Source organism: Pristis pectinata, chromosome 4 (assembly GCF_009764475.1).
Source record: "Pristis pectinata isolate sPriPec2 chromosome 4, sPriPec2.1.pri, whole genome shotgun sequence".
Classification (NCBI taxonomy): domain Eukaryota; kingdom Metazoa; phylum Chordata; class Chondrichthyes; order Rhinopristiformes; family Pristidae; genus Pristis; species Pristis pectinata.
In genome coordinates this window covers 99,903,689-99,921,228 of record NC_067408.1, presented here as the reverse complement: position 1 = coordinate 99,921,228, position 17,540 = coordinate 99,903,689, and the positions used below count along the sequence as shown (strand labels likewise).

The following is a 17,540-nucleotide window of genomic DNA, read 5'->3' as shown; positions in this document are numbered from 1 at the left end:
TATCAGATTCTTTTTAAGAAAACACATTGACCAAATTACAGAATTTAAAAAAAACCTAGGTCCTGAGCTTCCTTCAAGTTAAAAAGAAAAATTGACCACTGCTGCTTTATTCTTGATTGAAGGGGAAAAAAAATCCTTTTTTCATAGCTAGAAATTATTCAAGGGTAAACTCACTGCTCAATTGCCAAACAGAAATTTCACTCAAATGCAATATCGAATTTATTTAGATGAATTCTATGCCTTTCACTGTAAGGTTGTAATAACCTAAAAGGTAATGACTCCTTCCAGTTTAGAAGCTGTATGTGAACTGTGTTGTCTCCAAAAACAATTAAAACAAGTAACATGTTTCTCTATGAAAACATCCTTCAATAATTAACTCTTCCATTCTTGACTACACACACACACACACACACACACAGCAATATCGCACGATTTGATATTTGTACATAGCAAGTTGAGTACAGATAGTCAGCACCCAATACAAGGAGCTCTTGAAGAACTCCTTAAAACAAGACTGTCTTTGATGCTAGTCTCCTTGATTCATTCCTTGAAGCATATTTGCAGGTCCTGCCTCACTGCTACCCTGGCCGAAAAAGAGATTGCAAACACCATCTAACAACTCAGATCTCTGGTACTGATTGTATTCTTCCAAATGGCTAAACAGCTCCTCCCCAAGTTATAGTGCAGATTCAATCCACCAAATAGAAGATCATGTACATCATACACCTTACAAAAATTCCAGCCAAAATTCAAGGAGCAGCATCAGCCATTTGATATCCAAGATTATTTTGAAATTTTATGGATTTTGCTGTATAAATGTTGCCCCAATGATGCATATGCCAAGAAGAATTTTAATATCAATTCATTTGTAGAAGATGGAATTGCAGGCAGTAACTCTGTTGTTACATTTATTAGCTGCTCAGGAAAACTGGGATAGATCCCCTCTCTCACCCAGACAGGACTAGCACAGGGCAAGGATATTAATTGTCCCCACTAATGTCAAATATCCAAATGTTCTGCTGTTCTCTTCAGCAGAATTAGCAACTTGGTGACACAACAGCCAAGGCTACAAGCAACAGCAAGTTCTTCCATGCATTTTTTCATTGCCATCCTGAACCACTGCTACAAGGCAAATAGCTCCAAAGTGAGTCCCACTATGTGGACAGTTTAATTAAACAGTCAAGTTTTATTTTCAACTTGGTGCCTATTAAATGGCCTTAATATAAAGCTGCAAATTACATTTTGCTCTCCAGTTTGATTTACATCATTTCACTTCCATTTGCCTGTTGCAGCTCACGTTTATACCACAAATCAAAATTTGTAATCACTTTTATCCTTTATACCACTTTTAAAGATATACACACAAAGTTTTGGGAATATTTTGCAATATACACAGAACTTATTTTGCAAAATGTTAACATCAGATATCTCCAATCTTCACCAGTGTTTGTGTAATTAGGAAGTTTTGATCCGTTAATTTGTTTCTTCCAACTCCTATCAAATCCAAGCACAAAACATTTTTCCGTTTGAGCAACAGTACAGAACTGGAATAAAATCTGCAGAATTTCAAAACTAAAATAGTTTTCCCAGATTATCCTTATAATGAACTAATGCATGTAGAATTACTTACTCTCAATGGGGTGTTTAAGAATCTCAAAGCTGAAATCTGCTTGTACTCTCAGTTTCAAATATTCTAGGACATTTCCTTGTTTTATGTATCTATAACATACTGCCATAACCACTGGCATAAATTAATTACATTTTAAATGTTAGGTCCATTAAAGTATCAGAAACAAATCACAGTTTCACATTATATATTTAAATAAAGCAAATCATCAGGAAGGTAATGGAATTTGCTTTGGGCAGTGCTATCAACCTGTACTCACTCATCAACACCTACTCAAGGATGCTCACTTTGAGTTCCATCAAATCAAATGTGCTCCATCTAGTCTTGGTCCAAACATGGATAAATGAGCTGAATTGGAGAGATGAGGTGAGAATGCCTGCTTTTGATAACAAGGCAGTTTTGGAATAATGCAAATCATGGAATTCTAGTAAAACTGAAGTCAATGGGAACCACTGGCTTTAATCATACCTACCACAAAGGAAGAGACCAACTGCACAGCCTCTGGATATTTATCTAAAAACTCCTCATGGGAATGTCCTCAGTCTAACTACTTTAAGCAACTGCACAATTAAAAGTGAACATGGTTTGATGTTGTCTACACTATCCTTGATGATGTTCAGCATCTTTCACAATTCCAAAACTAGTGAAACAATCCTTGCCTGATGTTGATTTTACAATCAAAATTTCCAATATGCAGTAAGTGGGTCAATATTGAGCAGAAATTTAAACAGTCCAGGCTTATCAATGAATATAACATCAGAGAAACTTCTAGAAGTGCCCATCATGTACATACCAGAGGGTGGATGTTAGGATTGTTTTACCTCTTGACTCTATACAGAACAGCAACATTTTATACAGCACCTTTAACCTGGCAAAATATCCCAAGTTACTTAACAAGAATGATATCAACAAAAGCATTTTTTGATACTGATCAATAGAAAATAAACTCCGATGATCATATACAATCAACATGGCGAGTTTAAACAACATTTAAAAGGAGTAAAGAGAGGTAAAGACAGAGGGATTTAGAGGACAAGTTCCAGAGCCTAGTGGCAAGCTAGGAGGGAGGGGCAGGTAAAATAAAGGATTTTAAAAATAAGGGGTTAACAAACTGGGAGTCAATACAAGTCAGCAAGCACAAGAGCTATGGATGAAAAATGCTTTCCTCTCCAGCTATTTCCAGTTTTCATAAATGGAACTATTCATTCTCCATTGATGCTTCCTGACTGAGTAATTCCAGCAATTTTTGGTTCCAAAGTGAACACTTATGGTTCTTGTAACAGTGTGTCAGGATCCAAGCTCCAATTCGAAATGAAGTACCATAGATACCAAAAGATAATGCCCAGTGGGACCGACGTAAACACCTTTCCATTTTAAGAAATTGCACAGTTCACTAAAGCTCTTTTATGCTTATACAGATTTTGCTACATTAAGACATTTAAAGACGTTAAGAAACAACCTTCATTTAGATTGTCCCTTGACATCTAAAATAGGAAGATGAAACATTCACATTTCATATTTCTTAAAGAATATATACGCTATTGTGAAAGTAAAACATCCTTAGGAAAAGTGATCCACCAATGGTTAACTAAAAAAGGCAAGGACATTGGAGAGATTTAAAGAAGAGGCTTTTGAGGCTTGCTTTTTTTATTTAGCCAGAATAAGGCCAAGAAATTTGAGAAACCATCAAGAGATAACCAAAAAGTTACAGAGGGAAAACAAATGAGAGTAAACTAGCTAGAAATACAAAAAGATCTTAATAGTTTTAATCAGAAGAAGAAACAGCTGGTCTGGTGTCCAAATAGGACACAAAGCAATTTTAAAGTCGTTTCTGGAGCATCCAACTCACGAGTCGTAAAATAACATGCAACAAACTATATGGACAAGCTGGTCTCATCTAACATTTGTGAAAACAGGACTGTTGATTAACAAAGTAAAAGTTTGCTTATGAAGTTATATAAAAATATAATTTGAATTAGTAGCAATAGACAAATGAACTTCTGAAATCAACCTACACTGTAATACTACAGGAAGTGAGAAGCTCATCAATAAATGGAGAAACAGAAGACACTGAGCATTTTTGGAAGCTCCTGTGCTTGGTATTGTCCACATGCAATTAAGATATTGTTTATTAAACAAGCTCACAGTTTAGCAAAAGGCATAGGTTTTCCAAGCATTCCCATTCATTTTTGGGAGATGGTGGAGGTAGTGGAGTATGTGGTGCATAATGGATTGAAAGGCAGACTTGAAAGGAGAAACAGTGAAGTTTCACAACATCAACATCTTTTTTTTAAAAAACACATTACCTCTGGAATTTTACTAATCAGAAACAGAGCCGAAGAGGGAAGAACATAAAAAAAACCAAAATAAAGTTTCCACTAAAATAAGCACAATGGGGCTGTAACAAATAGCATGTTGGATAACATCAAAATATCACTTTGTTATCACATAAGAAAAAAAGTCAGAATAAATGGGTCTTTTTCAGGAGTGTAAGGCACCCGCACCAACTGACGTCAGAAAAAAAATAGGTGGGAGGGCATGATGTAATGATGTTATTTGGACTCTGCAACTGAATATAGATAGACCAAGTGAGTGGGCAAAACTTGGTAAATGGAGTTTAATGTTGGAAAGTGTGAGATTATGCACTTGACTAAGAGGAATCTAAATGCAGACTATTTTCAAAATGAAGACAGATTGTAGACAAGTGAAGTACAGAAGGATCTAGAGGTGTTGCTGTGCATGGATTGCAGAAAGTTAGCAGGCTAGGTGCAGCCAATGGTTAGGAAGACAAATGGCATACAGATGACCCCAACATTACAGGAGGTTGCGTTCCTAGATGCAAAGCTGCATCACGTGCATGTGCATTAAGAAATGCAGGTGAATTCAGCAAGCGCAAATTTCTGTAACCTGAATAGCCATAACATGGGGGTGACCTGCATTGCAAGAGGGCTGCAATTAAGAAATAAGGAAGTATTGTTACAATTGCACAGGATACTAGTTTAAGTCACACCTGGAGTACTATGCACAATTTTGGTCCTCTTATTTAGGAAATTGGGAGCAGTCCAAAAGAGATTCACTTTAATTTCTGGGCTAAAAGGCTAGTACTATCATGAGCTAAAGAAATTAGATCCATATTCTTTGGAGTTTAGAAGAATGAAGGTGAGTTCATTGAAACATACATGATCCTTCAGCAGCATGGCAGGGTAGATGTTGAGGTGTTTCCTAGTAGGAAAATTTTGCATGACGGGACAAAATTACAAGATGAGGAGTGGTCATTTAAAACTGAAGTACATGGGAATTACTTCTCGCAGAGGCAGGCAAACCTCTGGAATTCTCTGCCCTGGAGGATTATGGAGGCTAGATCACTTGGGGTATTCAAAGAGGAAGTAGCTACATTTTTGAAAGATCAGGGAATTTTGGGCTATGAAGAAATGGCACGGAAGAGGTGAGGTCTAGAGCAGATCACTCATGATAATATTCAATGTCGGGGCCGAGTGGCCTACTAAAGCAATCATCACAACCACTTTCAACATCATCCTGCACGTGCATTTAACCATGACCATTTTAAAAGAACATATAAAAAAAACAGATGCTGGAAATCTAAACAAATTTAGAAAGTGCTGGAACCACTCAGCATGTTAGGCAATCTTGTCTGTTTCTCCTTCCAAAAGGTGTTGCTTCACCTGCTGAGTGTTTCCAGCATTTACCATTTTAAAGCCCATTTCTATTAGTTATTTCATCTCATTCATAAATTAAAAATCCATCACATTTAAAGTCCAAATTATAGTGAACAGTGGACTTTATTCTTTAGTGTTTACAACCTTTCATCTGTGGCAAGTATTATTCCTGATAGCTAGAGCACCCCCCGCAAGTAGATGGTACAGGTACACATGTTGGAAGGCAATTTTAAATTTATAATAGTGCATACTGGTCCCTAGTAATGAAGTGAAACATTTAAATAAATCCCATGACATACCAAAACTCCTGATCAAGTTTTTTTTTGACATATATTAAAAAGCCAATTAGTAATTTTGTAGGTTTGCTGATTATCATCCACTTGAAGTTCTAACTAAATTGCAGGGATCATAATTAACATTTGCCTCCCCAGAGATAACACCATGTACAAAAGTGCCTCCAGATTTGTAAGCCTCATAATATGTTACCATGCTAAAGAAATGAGGAAATATATGATAATTCCCCCATAGGAAAAGAGAAAATAGTAAGGTCACAGATCTCGCACACCACCAAGTAGACAGCTAAGAGCAACAAAGAGCAGCCTGGTAGATAACAGTTCATTCTACCAGACGCAATACTCGACAAAGGAAATTGTAGATTGGGAGAGGGAATAAAAAGAGAAGTATATATCTAACACAAAAAGAGTTCTGATAGGCATGCATGTTTAAGTGACCGACAGCCCAGTGAATACATTCCAACACAGACTCATGGACAGTTCTCAACCATACAGGATGTGTCTTGCACAATCAATTTGTATAAAACTGCAGACAAGCAGATACTATAGCCAATATTCACAAAAACATTATATTTACCAACTTCAGTTTTCACAGTAAAGTAACTACAGAAAAATTCTGATTATCCACTAACCAGTTCAGCAACTGGCTCACTGGGAGTAATTTCATTTGAAACTCACCCGGCTCCCATTTCCTGCGCACCTTTGAAATTCACCAGGGGCCCACTTCCTACTATCCCTTTAAACTCACCAGGTTCTTACTGGGTTCACTGGAAAATTTATTTATACTGCTGGACAACATCTAAACAAGTGAATTAAGAGTGTGCTGGGGCATGACTAGAAATAACATCTAGTACTCTAGAAAACCTGGCAGTCAGGCACCACTAATGTTCCAAGTATGCAAGATTAACAGAGTTTTACTGTAATGATATTAAAGCCAGAGATACTGGAATAGATGAATTAACGGCTACTTACAAAGCCAGCCGGCTCAAGACGTATTGGACATGTTCACATTCTGCAGCGAGAAGTGGTCTTGCTTTGGTAAAACAGCAAATAGCATTTTTAAGCACTTGAAGTAGTGGCAAAGGCACCTGCCATTTCCCAGCATGCCATTCAGTTACCTGTTTGAGGGAGAGGAACAGAGGGTTAAATGCTGACTTTTTTGGCTGCCGCTTCCCTGGTTTTCTGTAACAGTTTCTAAAATGTTGCGGATAAGATCCCAATCTATTTCTATAGTTTACAGTTCAGTTGTAAAATATAGAGATTAGGGCATGTTGCCAATATGATTTAGAGAATTATCCTGGAGGTGGCATCAGAAGAAATGAATTGGTATAGACACAATGGACCAAATACCTCCCTACTATTGTGAGAAATCCAAGAATAAAAAACAAATACACAATCTCAGTGCGAAAGTCAACTTTAATCCAGAGTGAAAACATGGAGTACTTTGTAATCTGAGGTACAGTGTAATAATCTATATCTTCTTTCCAGTAGACAATATATTTCATATTTAAGAAAAAGTTTTACAATATTAAATCCTACAATCCAACCAATTCTAGCTTTTTCCCCCCCATACTGACCACAGCAAAAAGATTGTAATCAAATATCAAATGAGACAAATGCCCTTCAGATTACGGAAGATTTATTGTTTTTTTTAAAAAAACAGCTAATGTCTGCTCAACCACTTCCATGGGAGTTCTACAGGATAAGGATTTATTTTTTTTTAAATTGCTGAGTAGCAAGCCACTCAATTATCTCCAAAGTGCCTCAATTACTTCAAAGATGCAGATTTATACCTATGAATAATGCTTATTATCAAGACAAGCAAGTTTATTTTAAAAGTCCATATTTTTGTTTCGGATGATGAAATCCCAATGTATTTAAAGCAAGCCATTGGCAATCAAAAGCTGTGATATCAACTGGAGGTGATTTAGCATTTCATTTCACCTTTGCAGCCCACTTATATTCTTCAGAAAAAATGTTTTCATGTTTGCTTCTGAGCTTATGCATAAGCAACTTAACATACTGAACATCCAAATGGGATTTGACAGAATATTACCTTATTTTTGTCAATCAGTTCCATGACAATATAATTTTTAATACAGGCCGTCCTACCCATGTTTTGACTTTTGAAAAGTATGGTGCCACACAAGCCTGTCTACTAAATGCATAGTTTGTGTGTAATAAAACCAATCTAAAAGCCCCAGCCCTGTCCAAGACATACAAGTCTGTCGAAGGTGACATTGCACTATTGTTAGCTCACGTCCGATCTGTACCTCAAATCCAGTTATCCACCTATGACCCACATACCAAAATATCTTGACCTAACAAATAACTATAGAATTTAATATTTTAAATGAACCAGCCTCTACATCCTTTTGGGGTGGCAAAATTGCAGGTTTCCACTATAACATTTAAATTTCTTTCTTATAATTTTAAGATTGCTCTCCTTTACTCTGGATTCCATCACAGGAAATAGTTTCCACATCAACTTCCTTTTTCATTTTAACCACCAACTAGAGGAAAACAAGACGTATCAATCAACTTTGTCTACAGAAGTTAACCCTTTATTTCTTCAGTATCGAGGTAAATCTGCACTGTGCCACGGTCAAGACAATGTAATCATTCCAAGGTGCAGTGCCTAACACCGAACAGCCCAAAACATAGTTTTTACTCCCCCCTCTGCTGAACCGCCTGTAAGATGTTCTTCATGGGAAAGCATGTCCTGGTCCAACCACGTAGACGCCACAGCCAAGAAAGCTCACCAGCGCCGTTACTCCTCAGGAGGCTAAAGAAATTTGGCATGTTCCCTTTGACACTCACCAATTTTTAATCGTTGCACCATAGAAAGCATCCAATCTGGATGCATCATGGTTTGGTACGGCAACAGCTCTGCCCATGACCACAAGAAACTGCAGAAAGTGCTGGGCTGTGTCCACATCATCACGGAAACCAGCCTCCTCTCCATGGACTCTGTCTATACCTCTCACTGCCTTGACTCCTATGGCTGCTTCTTGTAATCAAATAAGCTGGAAGCCATATGCACAGACATCTGATCTCTCACTCCACTGCTGGATTTAGCATGTGCAGGGGAGGAGCTCAGTCACACCCAGTTGACGGGCTGGACGCACTTGGCATCTGGCCCCTCAGCTTTATGCCAGTCATAGCTGGAAATGTAGCACAATTCCATTCACCTAAGTAGGGTCACATACCTAGATTGAAAAGTGCAGGTAAATGTTTTCTCTGTATATCTTACAATCTTAAGGTTTTTAATTTATCTAACTTAAATAGTTTCTTAATCCTTGTAACTTTTTAAGTATCTCATTGACCTTCGACAGCAGCAAACTGTCAAAAACAGTGCCGTAGCAAGGGCTGTGAATCTGCCATTTGAGGCTGAGTCACCTAGTCAGCAGTTGGAATGCTTTGCTTCAGGAGACAGCAATGGCAGCAAGGCCTAGAGTTCACTTAGATCTTCAGGAGCACAAAGTAACCAAAGTCGCAAAGACAATACCTGAGGCAAGCAGAGGATATAGACCAAATCAAGGACATGAAGAATGACTTCCACATTTTTATACCCCCCAAATTGAAGGGAAACATTCTATAAGCTTTTTTGATTACTTTATGCATCTGGACATGCAAATCGTCTTGTATCTTGCAATTCTTAACCTTTCAGTAAAAAAAAGCATCCTTACTTGTATTTTTTCCCTTAGGTCCAGAGTGAAATGACATCACACTTCCCCATGATAAATTCCATCTACAATACTGCTGCATAATAATTTAGTTTATATTTTTAATGCAATTTTCACCTTTCAACAACATGATCTGTTTTGCTTCCCAACTGACCATTATCCAAAAACCTCAATTTACAACTCACTATTCCTGCACTTCAGTCATCGTTAAATAGGATAGTCCCATTGTCCAATTATCAGCAAATGTTGTAAGGTTACCGAATCAGTCATACAGCATGGAAACAGGCCCTCGGCCCACCAAGTCCGCACTACCATTTGAGTACCAATTTATATGAATTCCACTTTATTATCCTGCATTCCCATCAACTGCCCTCAGATTCTGATAATCACCCACACAGTAGAGGCAATTTACAATTTTCCAACCCGCAAGTCTTTGAGCTGTGGGAGGAAACCAGAGCACCCAGAGGAAACTCATGCAGGCAAGGGGAGAACATGCGAAAGCCACATACCAGAGTTCAGGGCTGAACCTGGGTCACTGGAGCTGTGTGGCAGCAGTTCTACTATGCTACCCCAAATCCACACACCTCCAAATCACATTGCTTCCAACCCATGCATTTTTTTTCGAAACTGGAAGCATCTCGCTTACTTTCTGAAAGTCCATGGAGACGTCAATAGATGAGGTCTGAAGAAGAGTCTTTGACCGGAATCATTAACTCAGTTTCTCTGTCTACTGATACTACCTGACCTGCTGAGGGTTTCCAGCATTTTCTATTTTTTTGTTAAAAAGATATCAATGACTTCCTCAAAGTTTTTAATCAGAATTTGTCAGAAATAATAATCTTCACAAAATTATGCTGTTTTTCGACATTGATATACAGTTAAGTATTTACTTTGTCCCTAGAGTTCAGTAACTACTTTTCCATAACTGCTGGTAAACTGACAGGCCTGTAGTTTCCTAATTTGGCTCCCTCTCACTTCTTAACTAGAGTGGTACAGTAAAACTCCAATAATCCAAAATTTGGGATTTTGCCAGGCCAGCAGACTTTCCAAGCTATTGGATGGCACTCCTATTATCACACTAACTTTTAATTCATTTTTTAATCAAAGATATTATAAATATGAATTTGCCAGTGAACCAACTGAGTTTGAGGGGAGCACCAGAAACAGGGCACCAGTGTGGGAAACTGAACCAGGTGTGTCAGATGCTGAACCATCAGTATTTCCGGGAAAAAAAATTAGATAGTGAATTATCACAGTTTCACAATATTTTCAATTTTCAATCCAAATTCTGGATTGCATTGGAAAATTAAAATCACTGTTCCAAAGTTCCTCTACCGTTTCTTGAAACATTCTGGTCTGCAAAATATCAGGACCTACAGATTTGTCTACCTTGAGTTTTCTTATATTCAATACTTTTTTGAAAAACCTTAAGGATTTCATCCTTGTGACTAATTTTTAAGTACTCTCACTCCCAAGATGTTTTGACCTTTGCCTCTAGTAGGAAAAAGGATACAAAATGTTAATAAACAAGTTTGCAATTTCCCTGTTATTCATTATAGTCTCACCCATATCTTCAATGGATCCACACACCCAGTTATCATTCACTCAGTTCATATTTTACTGTACACCATTTTTCATTGCCATTGTTTTTTTGTACACTTTTTCACTCCTCCCAGTTGACTGGATTTCTATTTTTCTTTGCATTATGATGCAGCATCAGACATTGTTATTAAATGGTTTCCCTTACCCTGCTGACAGATGGTCACACACGTCCTACTCTATCTTGAGTGACTGCACTCTGAAAGAGATATCCAGATATTCAACTCTCTCCCTCACAATATCTTTAACTCATATTACAGCTCCCAACTCTGAGAAGGAATGTTCAGGATTCAAATATTTCCAAAGGAGCAATGCCTATTCAAGACAATCCATCAACAAATTCCCACATTTAAACATCTATGTTCGCATTATCAATTCGATATTTATTATCCAGGAGATAGATTTGATTGGGTTATTTTTATTTCATACGTCAGTTTATTTTGCCCATTATTTCAAAAATAAAGAGCAACATTGAGTTTATCCTTGCTTTTTTTTAATCTTCCTATTCCAAAGTCAAACATTCTTAAGTATAAAAAATTGTAACTATCAGGAGTAAACTTTATTTGATATGCCCAATTCAAGTTAAGTTTAATTTCAATCATGAGCAAATCCACGAAATGTTAAAATGCAACTGAAAAGCTGTTTGAGCTCTTCTCAATACAAAAAAAGGCAAACCATCATTTAAACTTATATCCCACAAAAATCAGCATGAAATTTTGTAACATTTTTGGACACTGATATAATAAAGCAAATATTTGCTAGCTTTTTCAGACTAGGGACACACATGTAACGATAAACGCAATGATCGTAGCCGATACACCATCACACCTCCATGGACATCAAAAAAAACTAAAGAGGCAGGAAATTCCAAAATAAAAATGGAAACTGCTGGAAACAATCAGCATGTCAGGCAGCATCCATGAAAAGAGAAGCAGAGTTAATGTTTGTCGAAACATTACCGGTTTCACAGATGCTGCCTAACTTACTGAGTGTTTCCAACATTGTCTATTTTTATTTCGTACCTCACTGGACAATCCCATAGTTCTTGGATGAAAGGTTCAGTAATACTGTTCTCTACAACAAGAAAAGATAAATTGTTTAAAGATAAGATGTACTGAAATAACACCACTGCATTACTAACTACATTCCCTTGGGTGCCATCTCAACATCCAACAACAATGCACAACTTAACTTACCTGTCACAAAATATAATTTGTACAATAAACCAAAGCAATTTCTAATATCCATACTATATGCGATAGAAAATAGTTGCCAGGTTGGATCTCAAATCTTAAGTGGTTTATTAAAGTACTATTATGATAAAATTCACGTTTGACATCGATGATGCAAATCCAAATTCAAGGGAACCGAGATAAGGAAAAACAAGTTATTGTGTATACAACAGGTCTTTTCATAATAACTATAAGGGCTTAGTTAAAAACAAAAAAATGTTGTAAATTCGAGTGGCAACATTTCAGCCAAAATGTAAAATGATCAGTGCAAGAGTTGTTAATTTCAAGAGTAAACTAAGGCAGCTCTGGAAATGTTGAAATGTTTGGAATGGCCCTGCAAGGCAAGAAAATTTGCATCAACTATGTTTCACTGTCGCAATATAACCTTGCTTAGCTATTCTTCAGAATATACAACATATACTCAGCCACAGATCAATAAACCATAAGAACTGCAAAGTAAAATCACCTTTTGGAAACAAATGCACAACTCTAAAATGCATTCTAACTTGGAATGCCAGTAACTGGAATGCTGCAAACACCTCATACAATTCCTTTGATAGCTCCTATAAGTCAGCTTCCTCTCAAATCTGGAACTCCCTTTCTCAGCACGTTTACCTTGTCACCTGCATTCTTGCTGTCAAAAGTCTCAAGATCATCCTCCTTCACCTTTGTCTCCTCATGGCCCCATTTTCAATCTCAGTGCTTGATTGATAGCTTCTGCGACATGTGTCTACATATGCATATAATTTATATTTTGTAAGAACCATCTAAATCCAAATATTGCAGCCTTACGGTATTGCACCAACATATTTACCTACATAGGCAGCTGGGAGGCAGCTCAGACAGATCATAAACATCAGACTGGTTGGCACAAGTGGCCTGAAAAAAATTATAGGCAGCGAAAGACTGGGGGAAAAAATGCATATTTCACAAGGTCAGGTTCTACCTCAGACATAAATTATTTGATTTAGTTAAATAGAATTTAAAGTAAATAAAATTAACTAATACATTTAAGTGTGTATGACATTTTAGCTGCAGGTTGAAATGCTTGTGTCATATGAACAATCCATTTCTCTCTCTACTGACAATCCACTTCTCCTTATTCACAACAGCAAACCCTCCCCAGTTACCAGAATTCAATTAACTGACGGGCCAATGATTATCCAGTCGAACTGTATACCCACAACACATCTTCCACCGAAACTTTGGTCATCATCACAGGGCCTGACAGCTTTGTTGATGCACTGTGACAGTAAAATGCTGCCCTTCAAGATTAACAACTCGCGAAAAGAGAGAAAGCGATCACAACTCGCACTTACAAAAGGGAGTTTCAGAAGGTACTTTGCAACTCTATAACCGGGAGGAGGGGGGGGGGGGGGTAAAAAAGTTTTCTTACATGGAGATCTCATCCTTCAGCTCCCACAATTAATAGCCAAGCAGGGTAGAGGGAAGGGTCAAACGGCCCAGGCAGGAACCAGACACATCAAGAACTGCAACCGGCTTTGCCCAGCAATGGGTGGGTGGGTGGGAGAGAGGGTGGGGGAGCTGGGGCTGTCAGGCAGCTCACCACTGGATTCCTCTCCAGCGAACCCCCGCCCACCCCAAATTAGATACCCCTGCAGAAAGGCGCACTCACCCGACAAAACTTCAGGCAGTATTCGTTGGACGCGGCGACCAGACCCAGGGACGTCCGCAGCTCGTTCTCTATATATTCCAGTTCTTTCCTCAGACTCGCTCCCTCAAACTCCTCTGCTTCCGCCATGCTTCTCACCCCTACCTGCGCGTACCCAGCGTACCGACGCACCTGCGTCACCACACTCACGCTCGGGCACGTACGTGCCATCGGTGGCCCCGCCCCTGCCTCCTCCTCCTCCTCCTTGCACCCACCCCCCTCCCCTCCCCGAGCATTCCGGTTGGCTCCCCCTCGCAGCTTGCGTCACAAGAAGCCGTGACGCGCCTCCGCAAGGGTGCCTGAGTTTGTTCGACTGGCCTCGGCGGGGAGAGGGAGATTCCGCCGGTGATTGACGTGTGAAGACAGCCAATGATCATGGACTACCATAAAAGGAAGAAAAAGCAAAACCATTGCTGCAATATTGCCCCAACCCTGCGAGGCCGGTTGTATTCCATATCCAAGATCCACAAGCAGGACTGTCGTGGTACGCCCATTGTTTCTGTCTGCTCTTGTCCCACTGAACCTATCTCCTCATACCTTGGTCCCCCTGTCCAGACCCTTCTCACATGCTCTCCACCATTTTGACAACTTCCAATTCCCTGGCTTCCATCGCCTCATCTTCACCATGGGCATCCACTCCATATATACCTCCATCCCCCATCAGGAAGGCTTTAGGGCCCTCTGCATATGGGACATAGAATGGTACAGCACTGGAACAGGCCCTTTGGCTCCCAATGTCTTTGCCAAACATGATGCCAGTCTAAACTAATCCCATCTACCTGCACATGGTCGATATCCCTCCAGCCCCTGCCTTTCATTTGCCTGTCTAAGCATCTCTTGAATGTTGCTATTCTGTTTCCACCATCTCCTCTGGCAGCACATTCCAGGCACCTACCACTCTCTGTGTAAAAAAACGGATTCACAAATCTCCTTTAAACTTTCCCCTCTCACATTAAATCTATGCCCACTAGCATTTGAAATCAACACCCTGGATAAAAGATTCTGACTATCAACCCTATCTGGAACATAGATCCAACCAGTTCCCCTCTACTAACACTCTCCTCTGCCTGGCAGAACTTGTTCTTACCCTGAACAACTTCTCTTTTGATTCGCCTCGTTTCCTACAAATTAATGATGTGGCCATGGACGCTCGCATGGGCTCGAGCTATGCCTGCCATTTCATTGGCTACGTGGAACAGTCTGACACAAACCTACTCTGTTTGTGTAGCAGTTAGCATAACGCTATTACAGTGCCAGCGACCTGGGTTCAATTCCAGTCACTGTCTGTAAGGAGTTAGTACGTTCTCCCTGTGTCTGCATGGGTTTCCTCCGGGTGCTCCGGTTTCCTCCAAAGATGTACAGGTTAGGAGTTGTGGGCATACTATGTTGGTGCCAGAAGAGTGGCAACACTTGCAGGTTGCCCCCAGAACATTCTCAGTAATGCAAAAAGATGCATTTCCTTGTGTGCTTCAATGTATGTGTGACTAATAAATATCTTGTATCTCGCACAACTAACTAACTCTTTCTCCTCTACATCAATGACTGCATTGGTGTTTGCACCTGCACTCATGCAGAACTTATCAATTTTATGAACTTTGCTGCTAACTTCCACCCTCCCCTCAAGTCCACTTAAACCATTTCTGATACCTCCCTCCCCTTTCTGGATCTTTCTATCTCCATCTCAGGAGGCAAGCTATCCACTGACATTTACCATAAACCTACTGACTCTCATAGCCACCTAGACTACACCTCCTTCCACCCTGTCTCTTATAAGCATGCTGTCCTTTCAGTTTCTCCACCTCCATCACATCTGTTCTTGAGATGAGGCTTTCCATTCCAGGACATCTGAAATGTCCTTTTTCAGGAAGTATGGCTTCTCCTCTACTGTGGTTGATAGACCCCTCACCCACATCTCCTCCATTTCCCACACGTCTGCTCTCACCCCAGGCAGAGCGGAGGTAGAGTTCCCTTGGTCCTTACCTTTCACCCTACCGGGCCCTACATCCAGCACATCATTTTTCGTCATTTCCGCAGCTGCAATGCGATCCCACCACTATACACATCTTCCTCTCCCCACCCCTTTCTGCTTTCTGCAGGGACCAGTCTGTCCATGACTCCCTAGTTTGCTCATTCCCCCCCCTCCACACACACACACACACACACACACACACACACACACACACACACACACACACACACACACACACAATATCTGGTTCCACCTATCACCTTCCTTATCAGATTCCAGAATCTGCTGCACTCTGTTGTCTCCACTCATCACCTTCCTCTGCCTTCACCCTTCCCTCCCACTCCCACCTTGCTTCATCTGCCCATTATCCCCCTCCTCACCTGGTTCCACCTATTGCCTGCCCGCTCCTGCCTCACCCCTCCCTGTCACTTCTTCCTACTGCCTATCTCCCCTCTACACTCAGTCCTCATGCAGTGTCTTGATCCGAAATGTCGACTTCCCCTTTCCCTCAGCTACCAGAGTTCCTCCAGCAGTTTGTGTTTGCTTCATCTGTAGTCTGATTCTCATTCTTATGTCTCCAATGGTTAACAAGTCTAGTCAGGTTGTATTGTGGAGATTGTAGACTCATGTATTGTTTTGAAAGTGGAGTGGATAACTGGAAAAGCATAGTCAAAGTGTATTTGTAACTTTTTTCTGTCCGACCAATGACTTGATATTGGGGAAGAATGTAAGTGCAATGGTAATGTCTGCACGTAGTTCCCATGCTGCCTGCTGATTGGTTAGCAGTCTTCCATCAACAAGAGAAGATTGATAGGCAGGTATCGAACTAAGTTGAGGGCCTGTCATTTTCAACATTGCTAAATTGACAAAAGTAATCCAATTCTGCAGCTGTAAATTGCCCCTAGTGTGTAGGCGAATGGTAGTCGATGAGAATGAGGGGAGAATAAAAAAATGTGATCAACATGGTATTAGTGTAAATGGGTGGTTGTTGGTTGCTGTGGACTCAGTGGGCCAAAGGGCAGTTTCCATGTTGTATTTTCTATGACACTCTGGCTCTAAAGCAGGAAGAATCAGGTCAGAATTCTCCCCACCCCATTAAAAATGCCTTCGCTGCTGTTTTAATACAAAAGAAATTGCATTTATGGAACCTGGACCCTGTGGTGCTGCAGGTAGTGCAGTTGTCTCATAGCGCCAGTGACCTAGATTTGCTTCTGGCCCCTGGTGCTGTCTCTATGGTACGTATTTAAAGGTTCTCCCTGCAACTGTATGACTGTTCCCCTGGTGGTCTGGCTTCCTCCCACATCCCAAAGATGTGCTGGTTGTTTGATTAATTGGCCGCTGTAAATCGCCCCTTCAGTGTAGCTGAATAGTTTGAGAATCCAGTGAGAAAATAAGTTACAGGGAAATAAGAGGGTGAATGCGATTGATGGGATTGCTCTGAGAACCGGCATGGATTCAATAGGCCAAATTGTCTCCTTCTACATCATAAGGGAATATGAATAAATATGAGCCCTTCTTATGATGCCCTTCTGTGCTTTGCAGATAGTATTCTAGAAGGTTGGTCACCTTTGTACTGCAGGAAAGCAGCACACAATTTGCACACAGAAAGATCCCACAAATTGTGATGCAATAATAAGTACACAACATGATTATTAACGATGTGAGTTGAAGAATAAATACTGCCATCACACGTTTTCAAAATAACACATGTGGTTTATTTTATCTTCATCTGGAAGGCTGAAGAGGCCTTTATCATTTAATTTGTTCATGGAACGTGTGCATCAC

The 17,540-nt window shown here is 39.9% G+C and overlaps 1 protein-coding gene across 2 annotated transcripts in view; it reads right to left on the bottom strand.

Annotated features, from left to right (window-relative positions):
• LOC127569877 (zinc finger protein 654-like) overlaps positions 1 to 13,897 on the bottom strand; it is a 41,771-nt gene extending 27,874 nt beyond the window's left edge. Inside the window, exons 1-2 of one of the 2 annotated variants that reach the window (XM_052014866.1) lie at positions 13,751 to 13,897; positions 6,570 to 6,715 (exon numbers count right to left, since the gene is read on the bottom strand). In XM_052014866.1, coding sequence (XP_051870826.1) covers positions 6,570 to 6,715; positions 13,751 to 13,876 — 272 coding nt within the window. In that variant the 5' untranslated portion in view covers positions 13,877 to 13,897. Of the gene's footprint in view, positions 1 to 6,569; positions 6,716 to 13,750 lie in introns of those variants that run through there. The other variant, XM_052014868.1, reaches the window with a different exon arrangement.
• Positions 13,898 to 17,540: the final 3,643 nt, after the last annotated feature.